This window comes from Lipomyces chichibuensis, assembly GCF_038497645.1.
Source record: "Lipomyces chichibuensis strain CBS 12929 unplaced genomic scaffold V1513scaffold_4, whole genome shotgun sequence".
Classification (NCBI taxonomy): Eukaryota; Fungi; Ascomycota; class Lipomycetes; order Lipomycetales; family Lipomycetaceae; genus Lipomyces; species Lipomyces chichibuensis.
Genome location: NW_027117456.1, coordinates 394379 through 421246, shown reverse-complemented (window position 1 = coordinate 421246; position 26868 = coordinate 394379). Strand labels below are relative to the sequence as shown.

The following is a 26868-nucleotide window of genomic DNA, read 5'->3' as shown; positions in this document are numbered from 1 at the left end:
TTTGCCTTTACGTGTTATAAATGTTTGTAGCAGGAATAGGGAGTTTTCATGTATAGCTATATGATAGTATAATAGTATTATACATATGTGTGGTACGAGATGTCATGTAGTGTGTGAAATCAAATTAGGATCATGCGTATACGGAATATAATCCCAAAACAGCAAATGCATCATAAGAATTAAGTGAGTCGACTTAAAAAAGCGTCAAAAAACCACCCGGAGCAAGTGAACAGTTTATAGCACACTTAAGCTGAACACGCACCTTCGCGACTCAATTTTCGAAATCATGTTGTGATGGCTCACAACAATAATAAAGTCACGAGTCACTGCAATTACTGAGTCACGTTTTCACTGATTCCACAAAAGGGGTCTAGTGGCTGGGCATCGTGGCTGGCGGAACAACTTGCGGTGATTGCGGCTGTATAATTGGCTGTGCTAAAAGGTGAGGTCACCATTGCAGCGGTTAGAGACACCACGTTTTGTTTTGCGAGTCACATAACTTACTGGATCACAGATCGCCTTGTGATCACAGATCACGACACTACTGCAGCTTCACACAACAACCAACTCGGCAGTCGTCTTCCCTCGCTCACAGACCTGCCGCAGCTTATATTCCCCGCTCCCCGTAGTACTTCGGACCAACCAATTCTACATCCATCTCTCATAGTGGCTTCTTAATTGCTAATTGCTCTGTCGTTGATTTGCTTCTTCCTGCCCAACAATGAGTTACCAGTATCACACCTACGGCAATCCAAGTGTCTCGGTCAATTCTCGTATGTGTTCTCTCTATTCGTTACTGGTGTGCTCCTGAATGTCATTCGTCCATTGCATCGTCGTGGCTTCAGACAGATCTGGAATGGCAATAGTTAACATCCTTGCAGTTCATCATTCTCGTGCTAAGTTCGATGCCGGCCGTGCCTTCGACCTCGAGGACGACTTAGAGTTCTGCCCGTCCTTGTTGTCTGAGGAGGAGATACAGTCTGCCACTACTTACTCTTCCGATCGATCATCAACCTCCGGATCCCCTGAGTCGTCTCCGCTTCAAACTCAAGTTAGACCCAGCACTTCTAGCATGCTAGGACAGCTCTCACCGGGCACGTCACCTGGCAGACCTGCCTCTCACCGCGTTAGAAGGGCCATTGAGATTGTTGATCCTGCCACAGGACTGCGAGTCGCGTCGCCTCCTCCTTCGTCTCCTGCGAAGATGATCTATCCCAACGTGCAGAGTACTCCCAGCAGAAGGGCCTGGTCATAAACTACTGCCATTTGGACGTAACATATCATGTGTAGTCTATACGGAGTTTGTGATCTTTTTCTGTTGGGGTGCGTTGTGATAATAGGAGTTTGGTCTAGCTCTCTTGTCGTGGTATACAAGGACGTCTTTATATACTAGTATTGTCATGTTACATGTTTTCGGTTGGCAAGGCGTCCGTCTTTCTCGTGTTGGTTTTCGATTACATCATATCACGGGTATCGTTGGTTTCGGTAGTAGGTTCCTTATATAATTAATTGTCTTTTGTGTACATTTGCTGTTGCTATATGTCGTTAGGAAAAAGTATGCATATACAATTGTCTGGTTGGGCTCTTGGATTCGGTTTGTACATCTAGGTTCATGGGTTGAGATATGTATATGTTCAAGTATTATTGTGAGTGTTTTGGTTATTGCAAATCTGTTTTACTTGGTGTGGAATTCGATTTGCGATTTTCTGATTCATGCAATCATCTAGTCATTGGGGGTCATGATTGGTTTATATATATTCGCGTGTATATAGGTGCTGATTTTGGTTGTTAATTCACATACAGTTATATCATATGCCTGATGTACATTCACTGTTCTTTCTCATGTCGCGACAAAGAGTTGGTAATTGAGACAGGGCATGTTATTGTAACTTAGTCTTTATGACTCCGCTTAGCATAAGATTCATGTTCGGAGATCCTATTTCTGGAGGTTAAATAAGCAAGCACAAATACTCCAAGATATAATACTTTAACATTCAGATCTATAGATAGATGATATCCCACAAACAACACTATGCATAAGAAAAGCAACGTTCCCAACAACATCGTCGTATAAGACATAACTGCTAAGGTCACACATAAAAAAACATTATGTAAAATGATGAAAGAAAAATAATTTCGTGGAATAGACTTGGTGTCTTCTTTCCTTTCCTACAAATTGAAAACGCAAAATCCTTATCCTAAACCAGAAACTAACCCGTATGTACGACCAATCGCCCAACCAAACTGAAACCGCTACAATATTTTGTATTCTTGGCTCTAAAATAAAATGTTAATATAAATTGTCAAAATTCACAAAGTAAATTATGAAGGCGTACATTTAAGAATTATGATGAGAAGAAGCAAGACAATGATGAGCACGATAATCGCAACCAATGAACCTAAACGGGTAGATTTAGATTTTTTCCCATTAGTCAAAATTAGATCTGGCATGCACATACTGTTTTCCTTAGTCTTTCTCGACACATAGTCAAGGCGCTTTCTTGCGCCGTCAAGTCTATGCTGCCCCCAGTCGACCAGTCGATCAACTTCTCCTAGAAGCTCAATATGCGAATCCAATTCGTCGCCAATCTGTATACTGAGCTCTCGCTGTCGCGATATTGATTCCGACAATCGATCGAGAGAGTCATCCTGCTGCTGCATAATTCGCTGCTGGAGTAACAGTGCCTCATTGTTGCTCGCGCTATTCCGGGCTTCGTCTGCAGCTATACTTAGAGGGTCTGGAGTAATTGATTGCATGTCAATCAAGTTATCACTAAATCGTACTGTCTTCGGTGTCTTCGTCCTTGGACTCGAGGTATTCAAAAGACGGCTCCTACATAACATTAATTTTAAGATGTAATTGTGTTGACTTAATCTCACCATACACACCTTGAAGAATTGTATTCGTCATTTGAAGGATAAACAAGTGAAGAGCGAGATGGACGCGTAGCAGACACTTGCGAGAGCAGCTTATCCGCCCCGCCATCTTGAAGTAGCGACAAGAGCTTGTCAAACTGCTTTTGCAGTCGTATTAATGTATCTTCTTTTGACTTTAAGGCTCGTGAAGACCTATGACAATAATTCCGTCAGTAATTCTGTTCCACGTCCACATACCAAATATTAACCAGTGCCAGATTCAAATCAACTTACACGGAAGAATCTGTCTCTGCTGTAGACTGCTCTCGTTCTAATGTCGCTATGCCATCTCTCAATGCCAGTAAATTTCGTTGAATCTCTGCTTCTTCTGCAGCTGATGGCTCTAAATCCAAAGATTTTAGGCGATTCCGCTCAAGAACTGAAACTAGAGTGTTGTCTGCCAGCAAAAGAAGGCGACTAGAAGTGGGCGAAGTGAAACCGCTGTCCATGTGTCCGTAATCCCAAGCCAAACAGAAATGATTCAGGACAACTAATTGTATCGAATAATGCCGTCTAGGTTACAGGCTCGGTAACTGTCGAAGTTACAGGATGCCACTCATCTAAATTCGACTACTACGGTTGTAGATTACTCCTTTATCTAAGTGGTCGTTATTTACGCTATCGTGTATTGTGGTTGCATTGCGCCGGAAACTATGTGCTCTAAGGCCGTAGACGCGATATTATCCTTACAGTCATGGATTATTTCTATAGGATTTTAGTGGCATATACGTCACGTCACGGATGCATGAAGTTTCGACCGCATTCTGTGCCATCCGAAGCTGTTGTGCTCGTTCTCCTCAAAGCGGGTCAAATAATTAAATAATACCCCAACCTGCAGAGCTCATATTCTGGTGACTGTCCACAAGCCATTCACGAACTTAGAATCCCGATAGCGACATCATCTCATATTGGAAAAATTCTGGAAGGCTTCACAATTAACCATGGAAGAAAGAGAGTCACCGAAGACTACAAATAGATATGAAGCTGATATTCGGTCATTATTATACGTTTCGTTGAACGACAATCTAGTGTGTCCCATCTGCTGTAGCGCATTCGTTGATCCATGCTATACCAAGTGCGGGTGAGTTTGACACTGCTCTTCATTGCCCTTCTTCCTATTCTAGCTGTTTCCGTTCACTCACAAGCTCTGTACAGACACACTTTTTGCTCAGTATGCCTATATAAAGCGCTGGCACAGTCAAATAAATGTCCGGTCGACCGAGGTCCCTTATCCGACGAGGATATATGCCCACCGCCAAAGATACTCTCGAATATGGTCAATGAGCTACTAGTCTATTGTCCAAATGCTGATAAAGGGTGCAAAATAGTCATTCAGCGGTGCCTGCTTCCGCACCATTTGCGGGACAAATGCCACTACGCATTACTGGAATGCCCTTCGGACGAATGCACGGAGCTCATCGAACGACGCTTTATAGAGCGAGATCCCGCTAAATGCTTTCACCAACCTATGACCTGCCCTGACTGTAACGGCTCTGTTTCTGAATTTGAACTTGATGTATGTTTTTTTATTTATTATATTAACGTCCTGTGGCCCGTGTGTGCTGTTCGAGCTAACGAGCCTCCCGCTAAAAGGATCACGAGGCTATGTGCGCAGCCCGGTCAACTAAATGCCCCGATTGTTCTCAGCAGTTCTCCATGGCCGATATTAGAAATCATCTAGACGAATGCAGCGAATCTGTAGTTAATTGTCCATCAACTAGACTTGGTTGCCGCTGGTCCGGACGAAGGGAGAAGCTGGATAGCCATACTACAGAGTGCACGTTGACCTCGCTTGCACCTTTTCTTGATAAACAAGAGGAAAGAATTGCGATCCTTGAAGCGGAGAACAAGAGTCTTCGCGCTCAGGTTGCTGTTGGTGGATCAAATAATATGCTAGACAATGATGTGTTCCATATTTTTACAGAACACGAGCGGTTCCGGTCAGAGCTGGAAAGACTATCGGAGCAATTAGGAGAGCTGGAGATACGCCAGAGTGTCATGCTTACGAATCAGACGGTTAGGATGAAAGAAGAAATCCAGAATATGAGAAATGCGGTTAACGCTATTCGACATCAGATGCATTTCTTAATGATGGAGCGACGTACGTGGGCATTGCAGAGTCTGGCAACGTCCTCAGTTTTACCATCGACAGCTAATGCGGTAGTATCTGCGTCTACCTCACTAGCAGGGCACGGTACTTCTGGTGGTAGTTCTAATGTTCATGAAGAACTTGCACACCTTAGGTTAATGCGTAGAGAGAGCGAAGGGTACCGGCAAGACGTCAAACTATAATTCAGCCAGCTGTCAGAACCACTAGAGATGTGGACCGGGAGTGGGAATTTGTAAATAAAAGCCGCGGCATGGGTTGTCTTTATCGGAGTTCTGGGGTTGCATTGTTAAATTGGTGTCGTAGCTTTTAGTAAATTGTTCATATATACATGCTTTATTGTCTCATTCTAATTAAACAAAATCTGAATTGTTTATATATATATGCTTTATTGTCTCATTCTAATTAAATAAAGTCTGAATATTGCGGCCAAACAATGTGTAAACCTGTTCTATAAAACCCTTACAAGCCCCTTGATGTAATCAGACAAATCGAAAAAGAATTAAGCACATGAACGCAAAACTAATAACGCATCACCTTCACCGCTTTTAGTAACTTCTTCCAAACATACACCAGACCTTGGCGTCACGCCCGCAAGCAGGGCACTTGGTCTCTCCCGGAATTATACCCTCAGCTTGCTCGAAGGGAATGCAAAGGCTTTTCGCGCCCATAGAAGGAGCACGCTCATCGACCTCCTCTCCGGTATCCTGCCTCGTGGATCTTTCCTTGATCTTGTCCTCGCAATCAGTAACTCCGCACCATGGGATTTGAATCAAGTTCTTATTGTTGAGAGCAGGAACGAAGTCTTCCCAATTGGTAACACGGATGACATGAGAGTCAAAAGATGACTTTGCTTTCTTGTACATTTCCTCCTGGATTTCTTCTAGAAGTTTAGGGATAGACTCATCAAGATCAGCCAAGGCTATGAAGTCTTTCTGACCAGTCGCTCGTCGTGCGGCGACAACCTGCTGCTTCTTAAAGTCCATGGGACCGAACTCCAGTCGGAGAGGAACACCCTTGAGCTCCCAGTCGGAAAACTTCCATCCAGGGGAGTAGTTGTCTCTGGTGTCAGCAACAACACGGACACCAGCCTTCTTCAACGTTTCCTCAATCTTCATCACACCGTCGACAATATTGGCCTTGTCCTCCTCAGTAGTCTTAACAGTAATGCCGCACGGAATGACAACGACCTGGTACTGAGCGACTCGGGGAGGAATAACTAAACCCTTGTCGTCACCATGAGTCATAACCATCACACCAATAACTCGAGTCGAAAGACCCCAACTGTTCTGCCAGACGTTGATCTTCTCGCCATCGTTTTTCGGATCCTCCACACTGATGCCAAACATCTTTGAGAAGTTCTGTCCTAAGCAATGGCTGGTAGCGCCTTGGATACCTCTGCCAGTAGCGGCAATATAACCCTCAGTGGTAGTAGTGAAGAATCCACCAGCAAATTTCTCTTTCTCAGTCTTGTGTCCCTTTATGACTGGAACTGCTAGCAATTCCTCATAAATGCGAGCGTACAAGTCAAGAATCTCCAAAACCTCTTGTTCAGCTTCCTCGCGGGTTAGGAACGCCGTGTGGCCCTCTTGCCACAAAAACTCACGAGTGCGGAGGAAAGGCTGGGGATGCTTAAATTCCCATCGGACCACTGAAACAGTTAATTTCGCATTAAAACTCAGAGTAATATTTCATACATGGCATCTGCCAGAAGTTTAACTTACCAGAGTTCCATTGGTTGAGCTTCAGTGGAAGATCACGATGGCTACGGATCCACTTGGCATAGTATGGATACATGACGGTTTCTGAGGTAGGACGGATAGCAATTGGCTCTTCCAGGTCAGTACTTCCACTATATTGGAACACAATAAGTTAACAAGTGGTGGCCCATGGAACACAGCAATTTATACGTACGCCTTTGTAACCCAAGCAACCTCAGGTGCAAATCCTTCAACATGATCCTTCTCCTTCTCCAAGACTCGCGATGACACGAACATAGGGAAATAAGCGTTCTGGACGCCCATTTCCTTAATCTTGCCATCAAACCAAGCTATATTATGTTGTCAGTCAATATCAATTACTGAAAGGAACATCTGCCAGCTTGCTGTGGGTCACTCACCCTGAATCTTTTCCCAAATCGAGTATGATCCGGGTTTCATGATATAGCAGCCGGAAACGTCGTAGTATTCCAGCATGTCACCCTTGGTCAGTACCTGTTGGTACCACGATGGGAAATCCTCATCCTTTGGAGCAGTGATACCAATCAAAGCAGGCTTGTTAGCTAGAAACCATTAGCTGCGAATAATGAGCCACTAATTCAAGAGAATGGCATACCGTCAACTTTTTCCTTCTTTGGCGCCATACTAATATCGTTGCAAATTTTAGACTTCAGGTGTTGAATTGTGAACAATAAATATTGAAGCGGTGAAGGAATATCGTACTAAACGACAGCGCGGCTCAAATTTTGTGGCCTCCCTCGGCACAGTGTTAGCGTAAATGTGTGAGCAATTGTGCCCGCGTTTACGCTGGAAATCGTGCTCATGCCGACGCGAGCCCAAGAAGAAAAATTCAAATCGTTCACACGCGTACCTGGTAGTTAACCAGACAACAATCAATATTATCTCCACGATGTCGCAGGTTTTCAGTACGCCACGATCTGATACTCTTTGTAAGTTTGAAACTTCTTTTGGTCCAGATCCTTGGGATATTCCTCTATAGTAGAAGTGATAGTTGGCACTAATATTATATTTCTTGCAGTTCTCAGTGGAGAAAAGCTCAGCGGCAATGATATCAGAGATCAGAACGGTAATTATCACGATGACGAAAATACGACTATAGTAAAGAATTGGATCTAAATGAATCATAGTTCTGGCGACGCAAGCGATCGCGAACGTCGTGAAGTCATCGCTCGGTCCTGTTGGTTTAGACAAGATGCTGGTAGATGACATTGGTGTATGTACTCACACGAAAATGCGATCGTCCCTTTAGGTCTTAATAATATATGCATAGGATGTTACTGTTACGAATGACGGTGCCACAATCTTAAGTCTCCTCGATGTAGAGCATCCTGCTGGCAAGATCTTGGTCGAGTTGGCCCAGCAGCAGGACCGTGAAGTCGGCGATGGTACGATAGTCGCGCTGATCTTGCATTCTTACGTGCATACTCTGACTATATTCTGTAGGAACTACATCTGTCGTCATCATCGCTGCCGAACTGTTACGTCGAGCGAATGAGTTGGTCAAGAACAAGATTCACCCTACCACAATTATCACCGGATACAGACTCGCCCTTCGTGAAGCGACGAAGTACTTGAATGATGTTATGAGCGTCAAGGTTGAAGCACTGGGAAAAGACGTCCTAGAGAACATTGCGAAAACTAGCATGTCGAGTAAGATTATTGGAAGGTGAGCCTGACTTGGCGTGGTAATGTGATAGCTATACTAATGTCGCCAGTGATTCTGATTTCTTCGCGTCCATGGTGGTTGAATCGCTTCTGGCCGTCAAGTCTACCAACACCCGTGGCGAGACTAAGTATCCTGTCAAAGCTGTCAATATCCTGAAGGCGCATGGAAAGTCTAGCCGTGAATCAGTATTGGTCAAAGGTTATGCGCTGAATTGCACTATAGCCAGCCAAGCAATGAAGACAACCATTCAGAACGCGAAGATTGCGTGTCTGGATATCAATTTGCAAAAGGTTCGCATGCCCTTAGGCGTCAGCATCACAATCGAGAACCCCGAGGAATTGGAGCAAATTAGAAAGAGGGAAAACACTATTGTACTGGAACGTGTGCAGAAAATCATCAATGCTGGTGCAAATGTTGTTTTGACTACGAAAGGTATCGATGATCTGTGTCTCAAGTCGTTTGTCGAGACTGGCGTTATGGCCGTTCGGAGGTGCAAAAGAGAAGACCTGCGACGAATTGCTCATGCTACGGGCGCAACTTTGGTCAGTAGCTTATCCAACTTGGAGGGCGAAGAGGTATTCGAACCTAGTTACTTGGGATATGCCGAAGAGGTTTCTCAGGAGCGTATTTCAGACGATGAGTGTATCCTTGTTAAAGGAACCAAGGCGTATACTTCAAGCTCAATTATTCTCAGAGGCTCGAACGGTATGCGCAACATACTCTGTGATCGTGTAATTGTTCATTAACAAATTTGTCTAGACTTTCAGTTAGATGAAATGGAGCGATCGATTCACGATTCGTTGTCGGTTGTTAAGCGTACTTTGGAGAGCGGTAACGTTGTTCCCGGCGGTGGCGCTGTTGAGACTGCCTTGAGCATCTATCTTGAAAACTTTGCGACGACTCTGGTAAGCTGGCCTGTCGTTGTTGTCATTGTCGAATTGTGTTAACACTGCCACTGTAGGGGAGCAGAGAACAACTTGCGATTGCAGAGTTTGCTGCCGCGCTCTTGATTATTCCAAAGACGCTAGCCGTCAATGCCGCGAAGGATTCCTCAGACTTGGTGGCTAAGCTTCGATCGTACCACGCAACTAGCCAAAGTGCGCCATCGACAGATTTGAAGAAGAAGGGTTACAAGAACTACGGGCTTGATCTATGGAAAGGAAGAGTCGTCGACGAGATGAAGGCTGGTGTCTTAGAGCCCAGTGTGAGCAAGATTCGATCATTGAAAAGCGCATTGGAGGCGTGCATTGCAATCCTCCGAATTGATACTATGATTACAGTTGACCCGGAGAGAAGAGAAGAGAATCCACATGGTGACCATTAAAACTAGCAGCATGTCACAGGGATAGTCTTCTGACTGATTATATTTAATGTGTATTAGGTAGTTACCGTAATATTATATTGCAGGCTTTTGCATTGTACGAATTGAAGCTATCTGTAGATAATGTACTTGGTATTTAACACATCGAGGACTAAAAGGTGTCTTTTTCCGCTATATACACTAAACTCTGGCGCGATAAGTTTGCGTATGCGTGAGATCATGGACGAAATGGTTGTTATGTGCAAGCTCCGACTGGCTAGGATTTCTGACTGTCCTTGGTGCGATAAAATGTACATCTTACCCTACCTATCCTTGGCTGGTGCACTTAGTCACCGGGATGCTTGAGTTACAGAATTAGCCTTTCCAAAATCACGCTAATAAATTAGGAAAGCTAAATTCCTCCCGAATCTAGCTTAGCGCTGATTTTTTGGAGGGAGAATGTACTAACAAGCTCTGCACTATTGCAAGACAGGCTTAGCAGCATAATTTTATAACTGAATATCGTTCTGGGCTCACTTGACTAAAGCGCACGAAACGGTCTGCCATCACAAGTGGTCGCAACTTCTGATATTCCCAATACGCTGTTATTTTCTGCGTCGACATTTCTTCCCCTTTTGCCTCATTTCTCGATACTCAGCTTTCCACAATGGGTGCACCAGCTGTTATTGGTTCCATCGCTCTTCTGGGCGCCTTCGTCGTCGGTGGATGTACGTATATCTCGGTTCTCGCAAGCTTTCCGTCGCGAGGTGTCCACTAGTCTATCGCTCTATTGTCTCTCACGGGCGTGCTATCAGTCGCCATCAGCGCCATTTAAGCTCTATAATAATCTTGAGCAATTTCATTTGCGAATCCATGCTGCAATTGTTTTCGATGGACGTGATGCACATAGATGATGAGTGTTAGATTAAGCGTGCGACCAGCGACATTAAACGATATGCGACATTTTAGCAAACAACAAAGGGAAAGGCTGACAGGTTCAAAATTTAGATATGCTGTTCACCGGCTCCGGTGAAGCTTTCAATGTGGGAAAGTTTCTTACCACTACTTCCCCATATACCTGGGCCTCGCTCGGCATTGCTCTTTGCATCGGTCTTAGTGTGGTCGGTGCTGCCTGGTATGTCATGAACTCAGTAATCAAATAATGGCGCGACGTATTTCTCTCGTCCGATATGCCTATTGCGGAGATGATATTAATGTGATCGAATGTCATTCTTAATATGAGCATAATTATGGTTTCGTTGGTGTAGAATTGGACATGATTATGGAGAAATGCGTCTCGTGGTAGGAAGACACAATGGCTAACCAAATTATTTAGGGGCATCTTCGTCACTGGTACTTCTATTGTCGGTGGTGGTGTCAAGGCTCCACGAATTCGAACCAAGAACTTGATCTCTATCATTTTCTGCGAGGTCGTCGCCATCTACGGAGTCATCATGTCAATTGTTTTCTCCTCCAAGCTCGCTGCCGTTGTCGGCCCCGACTTGTATACGCCCGAGAACTACTACACTGGATATGCTCTTTTCTGGGGTGGTCTTACCGTTGGTTTCTGCAACCTCGTTTGCGGTGTCGCAGTTGGTGTCACTGGTTCCACTGCAGCCATCGCTGATGCGGCCGACCCATCTCTCTTCGTGAAGATCCTTGTCATTGAAATTTTCGGCTCCGTCTTGGGCCTTTTCGGTATGTCATTTACAATTTTTATATAGAAAGGATCAAATTACTAACTTGGGCTTCAGGTCTCATTGTTGGTCTGCTGATGACTGGCAAGGCGCAGGAGTTCCAGTAAATCATTCACCGAAGAAAATGACAGAGAAACGGGTCGAATTGAGTCGAAAGACGAAGCCATCCATATTGCAAATCATTGAAAAGATATCTATGAAATATACATAATTGAGGACATGTTTCATTTTCGTATTTATTAATTTTGGTAGTGCCATGGTTTTTTTTACATGCATGTGTTTTTGTAAGTCATATCTTGGGGGCGAAATATGTTGTGGGTTTTATAGAGCGAAAATACAATAAATAATCTAAATTTTTATTGCTTTTCATTTCTACACCCTTGGTCTCAGTCAAGACTCCCAACATCCAAGATTCGCAGTGACGTGAGATATGAATCAATGAGCTGGGGCGTCATCATGAGCGTTATTCGGTCATTTTATAGCATCACTGTTATATGTAGCTAGACCTCGATGAATTGCTAACTGCAACTTCTACCAGACGCGGTAGTTGACATTGGATGATAGTTGTTGCTCAGCGTCTGCATTTCGCTGATGCTCAGTCATAGTCCGACTAACTATAAGAGATAGAGTAGTAGAGCCGTAGAGGGGAAGCCCGCGATTAGTTTGACTCAGCTCAAGAAAAATGCAGGTTAACATACACGGTCTGGGCCTGGAATAGTAATCGTAGGTGACTCGACGAGACGGTCAAAGGGCAGGTTGTCGGGTTAGGGTATGAAGCGGCGGCAGTGCCCGACTCCTTGAGGCACAATCGGCGGGCAACCTTATTTCCTCCAAACCCTGATGACCTCTGGCATGGATGCGGCTGCCAGCGATTTCGCGACCTGTATCTATCTGTCATAGAGTGGCTCACTTGCATTTGGCGAATACGACGTGCTCACCACTTAGAACATCGCTGTCACAGTCTTTTTGGCCGCTTCGCCCGATAGCATGTTTTCAATTATGGTGTGCGATTTTCTAGGTACTTAGAATTCGGCGGTCTGAAAATCAATTATTCCCACCCAGGACTTTTGCTCGATTGGTCGTGCTGTCAGCCAGCATATGTCTATCCTTCAGTTCGGTGAAACCGCGCCGACGAACAAATGGCGCATATGGCTTAGCTATCACTAACGCTACTTCTAGTCCGCGGGGGTAGGTTTGGTTTTCTTCAAGCTATGGGCGGCCGGCATTAACTCGATTTCCTTTTCAGCGGCAGAATTTGATTCCGACATGAGCATGAGTCTCACCAATTAGGCTGAATTCTCTGTTACTGTCATCATGGCAGTCCCACTTCGAGGTACGTCAAAGGCCGAACTTTGAAACGCTGAAATCTTGGTTGTGGGCGAACTAAGTTGTGGGTTTAATAGTACGAAAATAAACGAAATAGTTAATCTAAAATTTTGTGTTCGGGGGACATAATAAGTTAGATGTAAGATGCGGTTGTAGATAGGCTACAACTAGGATTCAACGTATAATTAAATGCCCGTATACATTGTATCTATAGACAAGTACTGCGTATTACTAATACTCTTAATCCATAACTCGCAGCTCATCACTCAAGCGTGCAAGGTAAAACTTCCGAATATCGGCCGGCATGGCCTCGAAAGACTTTGATATCCTCTTGATCAGAACGCGTCCCTCTTCGTACGCTTTCAGATCCCGGTTGCCGTATACATCCCTACCTTGCGAGTACAACGACGACTCCAAATCTTTCCAAAACACATTGATTGAAATGCTTGGCTCCAGAGGCAGTGTCGCATGTAGCCACATAGGTGGGATGAAGATGATGTCTCCAGGGCTCATGACGGTCTCTAGAGGATGAACGTTCGCTATTGAGCCACCCTTTTCATCAAAGACGTTTGGAATGAGTGAAGAGGATGCACCAGCGGGAAATGACAATTTTGACACGTCGCTGGGCCGGTAAAGCCGAACTCGCTTAGTTCCATGTACTTGAACCAAAATATTTGCAGTAACCTATCGATACGTCAGTACCACGGCTTCGCTCCTTTTCTGGCTCGTAATACGTACATCATAGTGCAGCCACATCCCCACGTTTGGACTAGATATGCGTAAAGGTGAGCAAAACGCCTTGTCTCCAATAAACGATTTCAATTCCGGAGGTAGCTGAAAGTCAGAGGCAATTTCTGGGAAATCTTCAACTAAATTTGCTGCTCTCGACTTTGGATTCGCTGCAGACAGAGATCGCAGATAGAGTAATTCGTTGGAATCATTGCCGTGGTTCTTGATGCCGTACACCCTATCGATAAAATTTCCAAAAGGCAATAATTCGTAGCGAAAATTCTTTGCCTGGAAATTCATTGCAGTGCTTTTGCTGACATGGACCGTTACCTGACGATCGAATCCCACTTTATCCTTGAGATAATCCGGCGTCCACGTAGTAGTACAAGAGCCAACATTGATGCTCTTAATTAATACTGGAATACCGGCTTTGTGTATCTCCTTCCAGTCCTCAATTGATCTAGACTCTATCACTCTGATTTCACCAACGGCCACGGAGCCACTTTTGGTGATGCTACTGTCGATTTCTTTTTCCTCACGGCTAGAAGTAGACGCGGCAGATCCAATTGTGAGAGGATTTCGGGCCTCGTCAACTACTGTCCATTGTCTCTTTGGCAGAGCTAGTGGCCTTACAACAGCAAGTTCGTTCCAGTAGGCACCGAACGAAAAACAAACTGCCCCCCCTCCAGCAACTACAATTTCCCTATCTTTGGTGACATGTATTGCGCATCCAATCAACATTGGAAACTTTTCTTTGTTGTCAAATTCAATATTTATGGTGGACATCTCGGTAAGATTGATGATCTTGAATGAGTCGTTCATTTGGAGGAGACCACACGGTTTGATGCCGCCGACCAGCAGTACAGAATCCTCGGTCCAAGGAGCCATTTGAGCAGCTGCACGAACAAGATTGTCATTACCTATTTGGATTAATTTTAATGTAATCCTGTTTCCAGAAATTGACCATCTATAACTGTCTTCATAGATATCTCCGATTCGATTAAATCCCCCTGATAGAATACCGTACATTCCTAACCAGCAGAAACCAGGTGAAATGCGCAGGCCGAGCATGACCTCACACTCCAACGTCGTCCATGTGCATGACTCGGAGTCAAATAGGAGCCATTCTGAGGATGAATCATTGTCGAAATATCCACCGAACACAACCACCCGTCCAGGGGAAATGGTAGCCATGGCGTGTCGATAACGCGATGAGGGCATTGCCGTAGTTTGCTCCCATTCGTTCGAACATGAATTGAATATCCAGCAATCAGATAGTGGTGCAGCAGGTGAGCCGCGACCTCCAGTCATTAAGAACTTCTCTGGTGCAAGATCTACTATGGCGTGACACATTCTCGGCGAAGGATGCGTCGTAGATTTGATATTAAAAGATGCAGCGTCTTTTGACGTAACAAGTACACTAGTGGCCAGGCGTGTGGTCGGGCTCAATCCTCCAAAGTAGACAATAGAGCTGTCAGACGTACTCGTCGCTGCACCCCAGCGGCGCCGGAGTGACGGAGAATCGAACGTATCGATATTCCATGCTCCATCGACCGTAGATGACCTCAGTGAGACACCACTCTGGCCGCTTTTTGTCATGTTACCAGTACCAGCAACGAGCAAAATGTAGTGCTGGCAGAATAGGAAAAACTCCTCCCATTCGTCAAAATGTTCAACTCCTTCCATTCTCCTTTTCTCTTCTGTAGAAACATGGTTGTACCAAAAGGTTTGTAAATCGGTACAAAGCACCGAATTCCATCCACGGGATGAGAATCGATTAATTTGGTCCTCAACAGTAGGATATTTATATACAGATTTTATGGGCGTGTTAAAGCGATTGAAATGACGGAGCATAGTCCGCGCAAAAGGGTGGTCTGCACCAGCCGGTAGAATCTGCTCAAGGAGTGCAAATTGAGCTAAAAATGCAGTCAATATCACGCATAAGCTGTCAAAAATTCATGAAGCTATCGTACCTTTACCTCTGCTGACACCAGATGCCCACTGTACCACTTTGTCAGCTGCCTCAGTGTTCATGTAGGTCAACGAGACCTCAGCAATGAATAACCAATCCCAGCCTTCGCGCACAACTCCGCATGCTTTTAATGCCCCCTCGAAATCTGCGAGATTTGACAGATCGCAGCCCACGCAATAGTATGACGCACTGGCAAGTTTAACCGCCGAGTGAAATGGATTCAAGTTATATTGCTCGCCAATGACACGTAGAAGATCTACGGACTCTGATATTTTGTTCACTTTAATATTGATCAAGTCTGGATAGTCCGCATCGACGAAAATGGTTTTGCTCCGATCGGTAGATGCCTTTGCGAGATATTGAAATGGAAGCGGATCGCTGTCATCTTCAATTAGTTACTGAAATCAACGACGACACCAAATCACATACTATCCACATCCCAGATTAACGACAACTTTTCTTGATTCAGGGTTCGATTGTAGAAACTGTACAAAACATCAGCAACTGCTTGCGGTGTAGGATTTGACTGCTGTACCTGCTTAACTACTGTATGAACAGCCTCCATACGAATCCAGTAGCCCCGATTAATAAGTGGAGCTCTTCTCTGAGGCTTTTGGACAAAATACCTAAAGAAATGTGCATCTTCTAGAGAGAGACTGTTTTCTGACGAGTGACGCGCTGTGGGATAATACAGCCGTTCGACAGACCTTTTCGAGACAATCGAAGAGCTGTTAGTCTCTTGGATGGCTTTGTCGCTGTTCAATTTGGCAGTCTGTGTGCCTTTTCTGTAGCCAATTGTCTTGTCTGTAGTCATTTGGGCGAATGAAATGTTCCTACGCCAAAAAGTTCGTGGCAATTGGAAAAATGGAGCTCGGCACAACACGACACTTTTTTAAAAATCTGACTAAATATCAGGGCACTGCAGCGAAAGGGGTCCAGTAGCCCAGGAATTTAGCATGTTTTGGAATGCACAAACAATTTAAATATTTAATTAACTTAATCTATTGAAATTCCAGAAAAATCTTTGAATAGGACCACCTGCTAAAGCTTCCATTGTCCTGTAACCTGTCAGGTACCTTCATCTCAAAACTTTCTGCGGTTGGTACTACAGCCAAATTCGCTGCTCCCAGAGATGCAAGCAAAATGTATCCAGAATACGCTTAAGCTGACAAAACTGCCTCTTGCTGCTCTCCCATCGAATACTGAGCCTCAGTACGATGTTCTTAAAGAATCAAAGCTTATTCTTAGTAAGTAACTATTTAGTCTGGGATATTGCTCAAGATTTTCGATATAGCGGAACCACTGGGAGTAAGTCCATTATAAAAGCTGAGTAGATCTTCCCTCCCAGTGCTATTTTGGTGACTAGAAATCATTCACGTGATGCAGGCTGTCCGTCAACCATTACACCTCGAACTCTACGTGCATTCGTCGTCAAGACCATTCACAACCACCCATATCCCATCATCAGCACGAACAGTGCGTGCTGCTGCTGGTCAGTCGCAATGGAGTCACCAACCGAGCACCAAGATAGCAATTACGACGACACGCTTAATTTTGTGAATTTCAACCAGGACTTCAGCTGTATCTCAGTCGGGACTAAGCATGGCTACAAAATATACAACTGCGACCCCTTCGGGCAGTGTTTCTTTAAAGGTGAGTACCTTTGCTTTCAGTTTAAGGACGAATTACCTTTCAGATGGAGAGAATGGCTTGCATGATTATTCTCAGCATCAACTAGTATTTTGGACTAAGATCATATGATCTACTGTTGGCATTTAGTTCCGGCTTATTACTAACATTCTTCGATTTCTATTACATTAGCCGACGGAGGAATAGGTTGGTTCATCTCTTTTTGAGTTACTTAGTGACTTCACCGTGCGTGCGGATTGTTGAAAAGCTAACAATCTTATTTAGCGATTGTGGAAATGTTATTTTGTACTTCGCTGGTTGCTTTAGTCGGCATCGGGGATCAACCGTCGCTGTCGCCTCGTCGGTTGCACATCACAAACACGAAGGTCAGAAGATAGAATTTGTTATGCTTGCTGTTCAATTTGATACTTATAATCATGTGCAGCGGCAATCTACAATATGCGAACTCACATTTCCAACGTCGGTCTTGGCTGTCAAATTGAACCGCCGACGGTTAATAGTAGTATTGGAGGAACAGATATACGTTTACGACATAAGCAACATGAAGCTATTACATACAATAGACACGTCACCTAATCCTAATGGTAAATTACTTTATGTTTACATATAGTTTTCTGGAGTCAGACGATAACCAATGATATTAGCTATATGCGCTCTTTCTCCGTCATCCGAGAATTGCTACATCGCTTATCCGTCACCATCACCTTCAGCTACGGCGCAATCTCCAACATCTCCACAATACCAACTACATGCATCGCAAGCTCCTTCATTCCAACCAGGCACTGGTGACGTGCTTATATTCGATGCCCTGTCATTACAGCTTATTAATGTCATCGAAGCACATAAAGCGCCATTGTCATGCGTCGCATTGAATCAAGATGGTACTCTGTTGGCCACAGCATCTGATAAAGGAACGATAGTGAGAGTGTTCTCGGTCCCGGGAGGGGCGAAGTTGTATCAGTTCCGAAGGGGCTCGTACCCTTCTAGGATATATTCGATTACTTTCAACGTCATGTCGACACTTCTTTGCGTAAGCTCTGCTACGGAGACAGTCCATATCTTCAAATTATCTGACGTGGAAGATCCATTAATTTCACCTTCTGGCGATGATAGGCGAAAGAGCTTTTCCTCTTCAATAGGTTCAGATTCCAGTTCTCCGCCTGGAATCAACGGAGGCATATTCGATGCGATGATGGATGGCAAAACCAGGAATGGCGCGATGAGGAATTTAATACGGCGGTCTTCGCAGACATTGGGACGCAGCGTAGCTGGTCGTGTTGGTGGATACTTACCAACGGCTGTTACGGAGATGTGGGAGCCTGCTCGCGATTTTGCATTTGTCAAGCTCCCGACAAAAGGAATAAAGAGCGTCGTAGCTATTAGTCCAAATTCGCCCCACGTCATAGTAGTTACTTCCGAGGGCTATTTTTATCAATATGCTATTGATGTGGAGAAGGGTGGTGAATGCACACTAACAAAACAGTATTCGTAAGTGTCATATCCAATATATCTAGCTTAGGTTTGCTAATTTGCCGCGCAGGTTACTGGACAATAGTGAGGAAATGAATCAGTCACTAATGGCTGATTAGCAATGGCTGTAATAAATTTAGTATAGTACATTCTTTTTAACATCTTCTCCATTATTAATGCTGTGACCAGCGCAAGCTTGTCTTTGGTAAGATATGCGCCTCATGGTGTAAATAATGCAGTTGCTAATGCGAACTAGATATACGGACCAGATCTTCTATATGTCTTTCAGCAGTTTATTTTAGGCTCCGTCAACGATTTTAATGGGATTGTTTATTGAGGTGGCTCTCCCTGCAGGCGCCCGTAGTCAATGCTCTTTTTATTCACGAAATTTGATCATTGGAGTACTTGTAACTGCTTACTAATTGTCTTCGTAATTTTTTATGATTCAAGGGAGTACTTGTATTTGTTCACACCTGTCTTCGTTTGTAAAATAGAAGTGGCTTGTTGTCGCAGAATCTTGAGGTTTGCACATTCAATCCCAAGCCAAGCGCAATGGAAGGATGTATAAATATTGTCAGTTCGATTGAGGGGATCCGAACCGCGCTCCGACAAAAGCTCTAATTAACAATCATTGTTTCGGACAATACTGTCTGGGGATGTCTAATGCGAGGACGGATCGACCGTACACTCAGCCAACAGCCAATGCCATGAAACTCGGGCGGCTGTTCAGAACTTAACAGGATTCGCTAAACAGCTGGCACAGGGGTGTTGTGTACATACTGGTGGTCGCGCGACTCGAAGTCACCGTGCTCACCGCGAATGTACAGCTGGTCTAATGGCCGGCCGGCAAATTGCCGTTTTCGTAGTGATGCCAGTGAAGCTAAAGAGCTTCGGATGCGGAATGAATATACGTTTTTCAAGTTATTATTGATCTGCTCTTAAAAACTGTGGCGCCTAGCACTGTATGAAGGTTATTATTATTTATGACTTAGGCTGCTGGTTCCTTGGGGCCGAAGTGGTAATGGGACTGAGAATCCGGCGGTACGTAGAACTCTTGGTCATGATTATACGGCCGCTTACTTTAGAAACTCATTGATCTTAAGTTGGGTACTTAAGCTCAGGAAGTAGCAAGCGGTGTAGCAAGCGGTGTAGCAAGCGGTGCTTTTTCGGGCCTAAGCTATGATGCCAACGATTGTCGCAAGTGCACGATAGAGATCTAAGATACCTAGTAATCCTGCCAAGCGACTGCCGCACGTGCCCATTGAAGTACCGTTGCTTTTGCTAAATAATATTTCTACTATGATTTCTATGCGGTTGTTATCGACAATTAAAAATTTACTCAAATAAGTTTGCTGAAAGCAATTTAATGGTTGGGACTGCGGCAGGAAAATTTGCCTTACTTCGACAAAGGGATCGAGCTAACGATAAGAGAAGATAAAGAGCTAGCACCAGCTGCCCAAACATTAGTTGTGGTCACTAGGCGGAAAATTTTGTCCCCCACGCATTTGGTGCGTGCATTGACCATATATTTAAGCAGATGACCGCGTAAGGACTCAATAGCTCTAAGTGGAAAGCATTGAATTAATACGAGCGGTATTTGAACCGGAAGCCCACGGGGTGAGCCACCAGACTATTTATACAACCTTCCCATCCTATTTGTTTCACTGATTCACCGACCGAGCGCCAAATGGCTAATCAGCAAGGTGTAATCGCAAATGATCCTATAATGCTTTACGAGGGAGGTAGTGATACGGAAGAAGTCGACGCGGACATGACAGAGCTGGCATCTGTGAAGTCGCCGGCTGTGATCGACGTCCTCCCTGGAACAGTCACAGGTCCATTGTCTGTAGTTGACACCGAGTTCGGCGACGGCAGGGCTGACGACGGAGTGGAACATGTCCAAACATGGAATAACCCACCTGCTAATAAATGGCGAGTGTTGGCTATCCTTTTCGGTTTCATATTGATGGGAATGAACGATGCCACGCCAGGTGTATGTCGATCAATATCGCAATTCTTGACGTGAATGATGCTAATGTAACTATGTCTTAGGCACTTTTACTATATGTATGCGCTCCTCACTCATTTTACATGCGGAAACGTTGTTGACTGACCGGTCTAGATTGAGTCCTACTATCAGCAGAGTTACACGGTTGTATCGCTATGTTTCCTCGCACCTGCAGCTGGCTATATGATATCGGCATTTTTGAACTCAAACATGCACGTCATGTTCGGTAGATGGGGAACTATAGTAGGAGGGCTTTTGCTTATGTGCGTAGCTTACTCGTTCATCTGCTGGGCTCCTCCGCTCCCGCTACTTGTCTTTTCGTACGGTCTTGTCGGTCTTGGTATTGGTACTTTGGATGCAGCGTGGAACGCATTTGCTGCTGATTTGCAGAATGTGAATGAGATTATGGGATTGATGCATGGCTTGTACGGCGTCGGCGCGACAATCAGTCCACTTATCTCTACTGCAATGGCATCGTCCGGTCTTCGGTGGAGTTACTACTATTTTATCATGTTTGGCGCCGGTATAAGTATAGTTTGTCTCAATGCGTATGCATTTTGGGGCGAGACTGCGGCCAAATATCTTAAGGATCATCCGCCTGGTGTCAATGAAGATGGTGAATCGCAAGGTCGATTGTCAGAGGCATTGAAGAACCGGTACACAATACTACTTGCGTTATTTTTATTTTTCTATATGGGCGCCGAGGTCGCATTGGGCAGCTGGATTGTTACGTTCATGGTCACTGAGCGTCACGGAGAACCTGCAAATATGGGTGCTGTGGCTTCAGGATACTGGGCAGGCTTAACAGTCGGTCGTATGGTTCTTGGGTTTGTGACAGGGCGAATAGGCGAAAACACCATGGCAACTGTATATTTGATTTTGTCAATCGCGTTTGAGTTTGTATTTTGGCTGGCTCCATCTATTGTAGCGTCGGCCGTCGGCGTCTCGCTCGTTGGAGTGTTTTTTGGACCAGTTTTCCCTACGGCTATGATCGCGCTCACGCGACTATTGCCGAAGCGGCTGCATGTCACTGGTATTGGTTTTGCGGCGTCGTTTGGAGGCGGCGGATCGGCTATATTTCCGTTTATTACGGGTGCCATGGCGCAAGCCAAGGGTGCCTGGGTCTTGCAGCCGCTTGTCGTAACACTGATTGGCGCGATGGTCGTTATTTGGATGACTATTCCCACATTTGAGGAAACAGGCCTGCGTGATCGAATCCTTGGTGCATTCACCAGGCGGAAGAGGAGTCTGAGTGAAAGCGACAGTTGATTAATTAATTTTTTCTTATTACCTGTGGAGCTTGTGTGCATTAGATATAATCTTGGATTGGATTTTCAAGGACTGGATTTAGGTGGCATGTGGTTTAATCGATGATTTTAGTTTAGATTTGGGAAAAACTGTATGTAGACATTTTAATTCTTCACAAGGTACTTTCTAACCTGTATCCACAACATTCCCGCCAAAAGCGTAAAGAGTCATAAACCAGGGTCGGTTCTCGGCGCAAGCTTCCAAAAGTAATGTGTGGATCACTCCGTTCCGGGCCGACGAGGGAAGAGTTTTTGACATCATTAACCAGTGGCCTTCGCTAGACTGCAAATCAATAACGCCAGTCACCAGAGACGCGGGTTAATATCGGGTCTAGTTCACCGAAGAGGCGTTGACGTGTCTCTCGGCGCCATTCATTGTACGCCCGTCGTCCTGCCCAGCGTTCAAAAAAATCGTCACTGACCGAAAGTTGTTGTTTCTATTTCCATCAGTTGTTTGTGGCATTATAATCGCTTGGACGATGGTAGATGCGCGGAGGTAATAGTTAGGCCATCCTATCCTATCTTGTACGAGTTATATGTCCATCACTGACGATATGCGTAGGTGCCAATTAGTGCAGGGCAATAAACAGCGTTAATTAGATACGAAATGCAGCTACCCGGCTTTTACTAAGCTCGGATTATTCTGGCACTTCAGTGATAGTCGAGTCACAAGCCTTGATGGCCAAGTTGGTAAGGCGCAGCACTAGTAATGCTGAGATCATCGGTTCGAATCCGTTTCAAGGCAATTTTTTTTTGATATCAGCGTATTTGTCTGTTGTGTGCGTTGAAGATGGCTCTATTTAAATAAGAAGAATAAAATGCTCAATTTGAATCGGTTTAAGGAGAATACCACGATTTTTCAGAACTAGCTGGCAACAATATACAGGAGTATTATACACACAATGACCACGATAAAATAGACTTGATATATGTACAGGTATCGTACAAGTCTCTCAACGACTTGCAGAATTCACCTCTTCTCCCACAACGTAAACGCATACTCCAATCCGTTCTCCTTGATCCTGTCACCGTCTTCGGGAATTAACTGGACAGCCTCATGACATTCCATGTCGTTCAACAAGCGCCGGAGATCGGCCGTCGACTTTTGCTCCCATTCGCCGATGGATCGGAAATCAGGAAGAAAAGTATCGCATTGGAGAGCTTCTTCGTCTGCGTAGACCGTTGTTAAAAAGATGCGTGATGTGGCGGGATATTTGAATGCCTCTGTATATATTTCTGCACCGCCGATTATATATATGCTTGATACGGGGGGTATTGTGGATGCAGGAGGTGGTGTCGGGGATAATGCCGAGAGTGCTTGGGAAAGAGACGAGAACGTGTGGGTTCCGGGTCTGCAAGTGATGTTAGCGTTCGGGGTAGTTCCATAATACCTGGACATTGATGTGGGGGGGGGGACATTACCCAAAATCAGTCACGGTCCGAGACAAAACAACGTTAACTCTATTCCTCAGAGGCCTGAATTTCTTTGGGATCGACTCCCATGATTTCCGGCCCATGACGACGGCGGGCTGTGATGAGGCCGATGATCCACCAGGAGCGGACGTAACGAGGCGGAACAGGGCCATATCTGTGGGTAATCGCCATGGCAGCGTGCCGGCGCGTCCAATGCCGAGAGACGCGTGCGTTGCGGCTACAATTAGCGCTACAGGGAGCTGGACTGCGGCAGAGGCAGTTTGAGGAGTCGGCACGGTCATTGCTGTTGCTTGCTTCTTTGGTGTTTGTGGCGAAGAGTATGACGAAATTATGACATGGGATATGAGATATATCGGCAGCTGCAGGCCTGCAGCGACAGCAAAAGAGGCCCGGGATTAAGGGGGCGGGTGGGAAATGTACAATTACTCTCCTGCAGCTTGCTGAGAAGTGCATAAATGTGGAGTGTGGAAAGTCGTTGGATGGTGGAGGAGGCACGCGTGTTCCTCGCGATATGCAATGCAGCCTTTTTTACCAGTGAAAAGTCGGCCGGGTAAGCAGAAAAAAGCAGCGCCAAAAGTTAGTTACACACTATTTAGTGATCGACAAAAAGTACGAAGATTCTAATTTATCGGTAAGTCGTCGCTTCCCTGGTACAGGCTGAGCAAAAACGACCACGACAACGCTGGCTAAGTAAACAGTCAGTAGCGTTCCGCCCCCCCACTGCCGGATGCTATAAAGCTTCAACTTATCCCCAGTTTGACACTACTTCCTCAACGACTAGATCCGTCGCAGGAATTAGCAGATCGCGTGGCTGATTTATCGCGTCATTCTTCCATCAACTCGCTCTCTGCTTTCCGTCGGTCAGTTTCCCATCGGCAGCCATGGATTCGATTGCGACCATTCTTTTGGACATCCTGTTCGGTATCGAGATGTGGATATGTCGGATATCGGTATGATTTATTATTTCCTATGTTGATCTGTATCATACGGGAGCTAAAACTTTCGTGCAGATTGTCATCGCCTTCCTCCTGATGGGCCCGACAGCAATGCTCATCGCGTATGATATTGGGCTCTACATTTGGCGGACAGCTGACAGCTCAGCTTCGGAACTGGTCCTGAAACTGAAAGACAAGTCAACAAGCCTGCCGTCGTCCCCGAGCCGCGAGACTATACCCAATAAGCCGACCACGACCTCAACGTCGACTACGACTACGACTGCGACTGCGACTACGACTACGACTACGACTACGACTACGACGACGCAGTCCAGTCGGGTGGTGACGCCGTCGCCACAGTCAAAGAAAGGTCCACTTATATTCTACCGTCGTCTGATATGGCGACAACGATCGCAGTGTCAAGCGGGCAGTGAGATAGTCAGATCACCGACACCGAAGCTGGCACAGCCAAGGACACTATCGTCTGCAGTAACTAGTGGTCTAGATGGGGCGGCCGTCGCGACTGGGCCGGCGCCTAGGCTACGGCATATTTCCACTTAAAGTTGTCATCGCATTTTTATTATTCGCATTTGGTCTTGTGGTGCGTGGGTATTGATTTTAGATTTTTGTGTATAATTGGTACGGAATTGTTTGTTTGTTTGTTCTCTCGGAATTCAAAAAATTGGGAGGATTGTGGTAATATATTGTGGATCGAGAATAAGACACGCCATGTCCTCTGTGCATCATTTAAAAAAATGGTGCTATATTGTGCTAAGAAATTGGTAGGGAATGTCTCCGGGCTTTTGTTTATAATTACAATGCTAGGTTTTTTTTTGGTATTTGCTCGCTTTTTCATTCCACTCTTTTGGTGTTAGGATAATACGATATATTATAGACTATTCTTGCATTAGTTGGTGCTAACCCCCGATGAAACACTAATGGACCAAAGTCACATTGATACACAACACTGAGAGTAATGAGACATGGACATGCATTTGACGCGTTAGTTATCGAGCTTGGCGACTTCTGTGTCGATCAATTCTGGTTCCGTCGGAAGGGGAGATAAACTTACATGTACACGCGTTCGATAACGACCAACGGTGCCGCCCACGCCTTTTGCTTCAGCAACTTCCCGCTGGGCCGCTTATTAGTAGTAGGCTGAAATTAAATCTTACAGCCCCATTGCCATTTCATTGTTCTGCTGGAATTTAATGGTGAATACCGTGGGGACCTCCTCTTTTTGCCCGATCTAAATTAGGAACAGCCGCAACTGTCCGTTGTCTCCCATGTCAGTCCCGATGGGTTTAATATCAACCGTTAGTTGGTGAGAGAGATTTTTTACCCGAAGATCGTTAGCTACCTGACTTGCGGCTTCTTTTAGTACCTGCGCCGTCATGTTGCATAAGGTTTGCGGTGCTTTTAGAGGTTGTAAGCTAACTAAATAAATAAACTAAGTTAATAATAATTGCTCTATAATTAACTGCATAATATGTAACAGGCACTAGAATGTGGGTTCGCTATTACCGCGCATGATCAAGCTTAGCTAGTTAACGATTTCACAGTCACAAAGTCACCGAGATTCTACTTGAGGCGATCGGGAACAAACACGATCCCTGTCGTTAGTTCCAAGCCTAGAACGACAAAAGAAGTTTAGTTAAAGTCCTTGCCCACACTCAAATCCACCATTACGGAAAGAGCCCGCGTTGAAAGTCGCAGATTTCGTTTCTAGCATTTTTTTGGTCTGTAATCTGCTGCGTCACCTAGTACAGAATAAAAAGCGAGTCAGCGTAACAGAAAAGCACATGCTGCGGCTAGAGCGGCGGGCACAAGCCACCCCCACCCATCAAATTTGTGCCGCTTTGCCGGAAACCTCCGCAAGCGAAGCGCTCGGATACTTGTCCCCCTCCTCAAGGCAACTGCAACTTCGGGTTGTTGCAAATCAATGAAAGGGTATGGGTATAACGTAGAGAGGATCAGAGAATAATTTACATCCAGTAAAAAGCTAGATATGATTGTGGCAAGCCTGTCGACGAATTTGAAACCATATGTCGTTGAATGTTCATAATGTACCTGTTAAAATCCATGTAATAGTGAAACATGGGACCTGATCGATCGTGTCGAGTCGTCGTCGTCGTTCGTCGACCTCATTCAATATACAATTCCAGGATCGATTCCACAAAAGAAAACTGTCCCCGAAGTGGGACATTTCCAAGAGCTCGGATCCAAAATCAACTTTGCATTTTCAGTACTGTCGAGCATGTAGCTCGAAAATTTAATGGTGGCAATTTCTCATGTGATCTACCTTTTTTATTTTATTTTTTTTTTGTTAGTTGATTGATGCCCGCCGTAAAACTTGACGAGCAATATTTCCTGACTCACGCTGTCATTACTTAATTCTATACAGTCTATCAAAAACAAGTTCAAATGAAACCAGTTTTGTCTCATATACCCTTAGAGAAGATTTCCAAGCAAGTCCAAGAATGTTTCATCTACGATTTTTTTCCCGATTCTCACCAGTCTCTTTTGGACTAGCTAGAAAGAAGTACTTAAGTCTGTCGAACAGATTTCGTTGGCTGCCTGCTGGTCCTATTTCGGTGGTGGCAAACCGACAA

At 45.0% G+C, this 26868-nt stretch overlaps 11 protein-coding genes and 1 non-coding gene across 12 annotated transcripts; 8 read left to right on the top strand and 4 right to left on the bottom strand.

Moving 5' to 3' along the window:
- Window positions 1-721: 721 nt before the first annotated feature.
- On the top strand, window positions 722-1255 carry V1513DRAFT_374572 (uncharacterized protein; the record flags this gene model as incomplete). Its single annotated transcript, XM_066894857.1, has 2 exons — window positions 722-773; window positions 882-1255. 2 exons carry the CDS (start codon window positions 722-724, stop codon window positions 1253-1255), a joined length of 426 nt encoding a protein of 141 aa, XP_066755637.1.
- Window positions 1256-2322: 1067 nt separating this feature from the next.
- V1513DRAFT_429688 (syntaxin-61) lies at window positions 2323-3365 on the bottom strand (the record flags this gene model as incomplete). The annotated part of the gene is made up of 4 exons (XM_066896326.1): window positions 2323-2399; window positions 2460-2833; window positions 2890-3069; window positions 3151-3365. The coding sequence occupies 4 exons, from the start codon at window positions 3363-3365 to the stop codon at window positions 2323-2325; spliced, it is 846 nt and encodes a 281-aa protein (XP_066755636.1).
- Window positions 3366-3698: 333 nt separating this feature from the next.
- On the top strand, window positions 3699-5390 carry V1513DRAFT_218460 (uncharacterized protein). The gene is made up of 3 exons (XM_066894384.1): window positions 3699-3997; window positions 4072-4432; window positions 4510-5390. The coding sequence occupies exons 1-3, from the start codon at window positions 3858-3860 to the stop codon at window positions 5206-5208; spliced, it is 1200 nt and encodes a 399-aa protein (XP_066755635.1). The 5' UTR covers window positions 3699-3857; the 3' UTR covers window positions 5209-5390.
- Window positions 5339-7563, bottom strand: V1513DRAFT_438365 (uncharacterized protein). The gene is made up of 5 exons (XM_066897055.1): window positions 7358-7563; window positions 7143-7304; window positions 6938-7073; window positions 6748-6875; window positions 5339-6674 (listed from the first exon to the last, which is right to left on the bottom strand). The coding sequence occupies exons 1-5, from the start codon at window positions 7383-7385 to the stop codon at window positions 5572-5574; spliced, it is 1557 nt and encodes a 518-aa protein (XP_066755634.1). The 5' UTR covers window positions 7386-7563; the 3' UTR covers window positions 5339-5571.
- An 88-nt stretch (window positions 7564-7651) lies between these two features.
- V1513DRAFT_429685 (chaperonin Cpn60/TCP-1 family) lies at window positions 7652-9752 on the top strand (the record flags this gene model as incomplete). Its single annotated transcript, XM_066896325.1, has 8 exons — window positions 7652-7691; window positions 7781-7828; window positions 7890-7975; window positions 8033-8147; window positions 8206-8428; window positions 8478-9133; window positions 9188-9333; window positions 9390-9752. 8 exons carry the CDS (start codon window positions 7652-7654, stop codon window positions 9750-9752), a joined length of 1677 nt encoding a protein of 558 aa, XP_066755633.1.
- Window positions 9753-10318: 566 nt separating this feature from the next.
- Window positions 10319-11766, top strand: V1513DRAFT_438352 (ATP synthase subunit C-domain-containing protein). Its single transcript, XM_066897054.1, has 4 exons — window positions 10319-10456; window positions 10737-10863; window positions 11065-11426; window positions 11483-11766. Exons 1-4 carry the CDS (start codon window positions 10396-10398, stop codon window positions 11530-11532), a joined length of 600 nt encoding a protein of 199 aa, XP_066755632.1. The 5' UTR covers window positions 10319-10395; the 3' UTR covers window positions 11533-11766.
- Window positions 11767-12884: 1118 nt separating this feature from the next.
- Window positions 12885-16749, bottom strand: V1513DRAFT_395151 (S-adenosyl-L-methionine-dependent methyltransferase). The gene is made up of 5 exons (XM_066895356.1): window positions 15988-16749; window positions 15882-15937; window positions 15454-15830; window positions 13490-15396; window positions 12885-13435 (listed from the first exon to the last, which is right to left on the bottom strand). Exons 1-5 carry the CDS (start codon window positions 16264-16266, stop codon window positions 12992-12994), a joined length of 3063 nt encoding a protein of 1020 aa, XP_066755631.1. The 5' UTR covers window positions 16267-16749; the 3' UTR covers window positions 12885-12991.
- On the top strand, window positions 16611-18841 carry V1513DRAFT_218236 (WD40-repeat-containing domain protein). Its single transcript, XM_066894383.1, has 7 exons — window positions 16611-17105; window positions 17274-17288; window positions 17367-17467; window positions 17527-17686; window positions 17747-18590; window positions 18643-18777; window positions 18829-18841. The coding sequence occupies exons 1-6, from the start codon at window positions 16955-16957 to the stop codon at window positions 18689-18691; spliced, it is 1320 nt and encodes a 439-aa protein (XP_066755630.1). The 5' UTR covers window positions 16611-16954; the 3' UTR covers window positions 18692-18777; window positions 18829-18841.
- Window positions 18842-19782: 941 nt separating this feature from the next.
- V1513DRAFT_438340 (major facilitator superfamily domain-containing protein) lies at window positions 19783-22022 on the top strand. Its single transcript, XM_066897053.1, has 3 exons — window positions 19783-20565; window positions 20625-20639; window positions 20695-22022. Exons 1-3 carry the CDS (start codon window positions 20260-20262, stop codon window positions 21847-21849), a joined length of 1476 nt encoding a protein of 491 aa, XP_066755629.1. The 5' UTR covers window positions 19783-20259; the 3' UTR covers window positions 21850-22022.
- Window positions 22023-22559: 537 nt separating this feature from the next.
- Window positions 22560-22632, top strand: V1513DRAFT_t19. Its single transcript has one exon. It is a non-coding gene; the product is annotated as a tRNA-Thr (tRNA).
- Window positions 22633-22666: 34 nt separating this feature from the next.
- Window positions 22667-23811, bottom strand: V1513DRAFT_438335 (dihydrofolate reductase-like domain-containing protein). The gene is made up of 2 exons (XM_066897052.1): window positions 23310-23811; window positions 22667-23239 (listed from the first exon to the last, which is right to left on the bottom strand). The coding sequence occupies exons 1-2, from the start codon at window positions 23600-23602 to the stop codon at window positions 22858-22860; spliced, it is 675 nt and encodes a 224-aa protein (XP_066755628.1). The 5' UTR covers window positions 23603-23811; the 3' UTR covers window positions 22667-22857.
- A 391-nt stretch (window positions 23812-24202) lies between these two features.
- V1513DRAFT_429679 (uncharacterized protein) lies at window positions 24203-24817 on the top strand (the record flags this gene model as incomplete). The annotated part of the gene is made up of 2 exons (XM_066896324.1): window positions 24203-24271; window positions 24332-24817. The coding sequence occupies 2 exons, from the start codon at window positions 24203-24205 to the stop codon at window positions 24815-24817; spliced, it is 555 nt and encodes a 184-aa protein (XP_066755627.1).
- Between the last annotated feature and the right edge of the window lie 2051 nt (window positions 24818-26868).

Coding starts and splice junctions, on each gene's coding strand:
- V1513DRAFT_218460 (XM_066894384.1), top strand. CDS start 3,858: ATGGAAGAAAGAGAGTCACCGAAGACTACAAATAGATATGAAGCTGAT. Junction 3,998..4,071: donor CCATGCTATACCAAGTGCGG/GTGAGTTTGACA, acceptor AGCTCTGTACAG/ACACACTTTTTGCTCAGTAT. Junction 4,433..4,509: donor TTTCTGAATTTGAACTTGAT/GTATGTTTTTTT, acceptor TCCCGCTAAAAG/GATCACGAGGCTATGTGCGC.
- V1513DRAFT_438365 (XM_066897055.1), bottom strand. CDS start 7,385: ATGGCGCCAAAGAAGGAAAAAGTTGACG. Junction 7,305..7,357: donor AAAGAAGGAAAAAGTTGACG/GTATGCCATTCT, acceptor AATGGTTTCTAG/CTAACAAGCCTGCTTTGATT. Junction 6,876..6,937: donor GTTGCTTGGGTTACAAAGGC/GTACGTATAAAT, acceptor GTTCCAATATAG/TGGAAGTACTGACCTGGAAG.
- V1513DRAFT_438352 (XM_066897054.1), top strand. CDS start 10,396: ATGGGTGCACCAGCTGTTATTGGTTCCATCGCTCTTCTGGGCGCCTTC. Junction 10,457..10,736: donor CGCCTTCGTCGTCGGTGGAT/GTACGTATATCT, acceptor TTCAAAATTTAG/ATATGCTGTTCACCGGCTCC. Junction 11,427..11,482: donor CTCCGTCTTGGGCCTTTTCG/GTATGTCATTTA, acceptor CTTGGGCTTCAG/GTCTCATTGTTGGTCTGCTG.
- V1513DRAFT_395151 (XM_066895356.1), bottom strand. CDS start 16,266: ATGACTACAGACAAGACAATTGGCTACAGAAAAGGCACACAGACTGCC. Junction 15,938..15,987: donor TTCATACAGTAGTTAAGCAG/GTACAGCAGTCA, acceptor TGTTTTGTACAG/TTTCTACAATCGAACCCTGA. Junction 15,831..15,881: donor GTTAATCTGGGATGTGGATA/GTATGTGATTTG, acceptor TGAAGATGACAG/CGATCCGCTTCCATTTCAAT.
- V1513DRAFT_218236 (XM_066894383.1), top strand. CDS start 16,955: ATGGAGTCACCAACCGAGCACCAAGATAGCAATTACGACGACACGCTT. Junction 17,468..17,526: donor TGCACATCACAAACACGAAG/GTCAGAAGATAG, acceptor AATCATGTGCAG/CGGCAATCTACAATATGCGA. Junction 17,687..17,746: donor CACGTCACCTAATCCTAATG/GTAAATTACTTT, acceptor CAATGATATTAG/CTATATGCGCTCTTTCTCCG.
- V1513DRAFT_438340 (XM_066897053.1), top strand. CDS start 20,260: ATGGCTAATCAGCAAGGTGTAATCGCAAATGATCCTATAATGCTTTAC.
- V1513DRAFT_438335 (XM_066897052.1), bottom strand. CDS start 23,602: ATGACCGTGCCGACTCCTCAAACTGCCTCTGCCGCAGTCCAGCTCCCT. Junction 23,240..23,309: donor CGGACCGTGACTGATTTTGG/GTAATGTCCCCC, acceptor CATCACTTGCAG/ACCCGGAACCCACACGTTCT.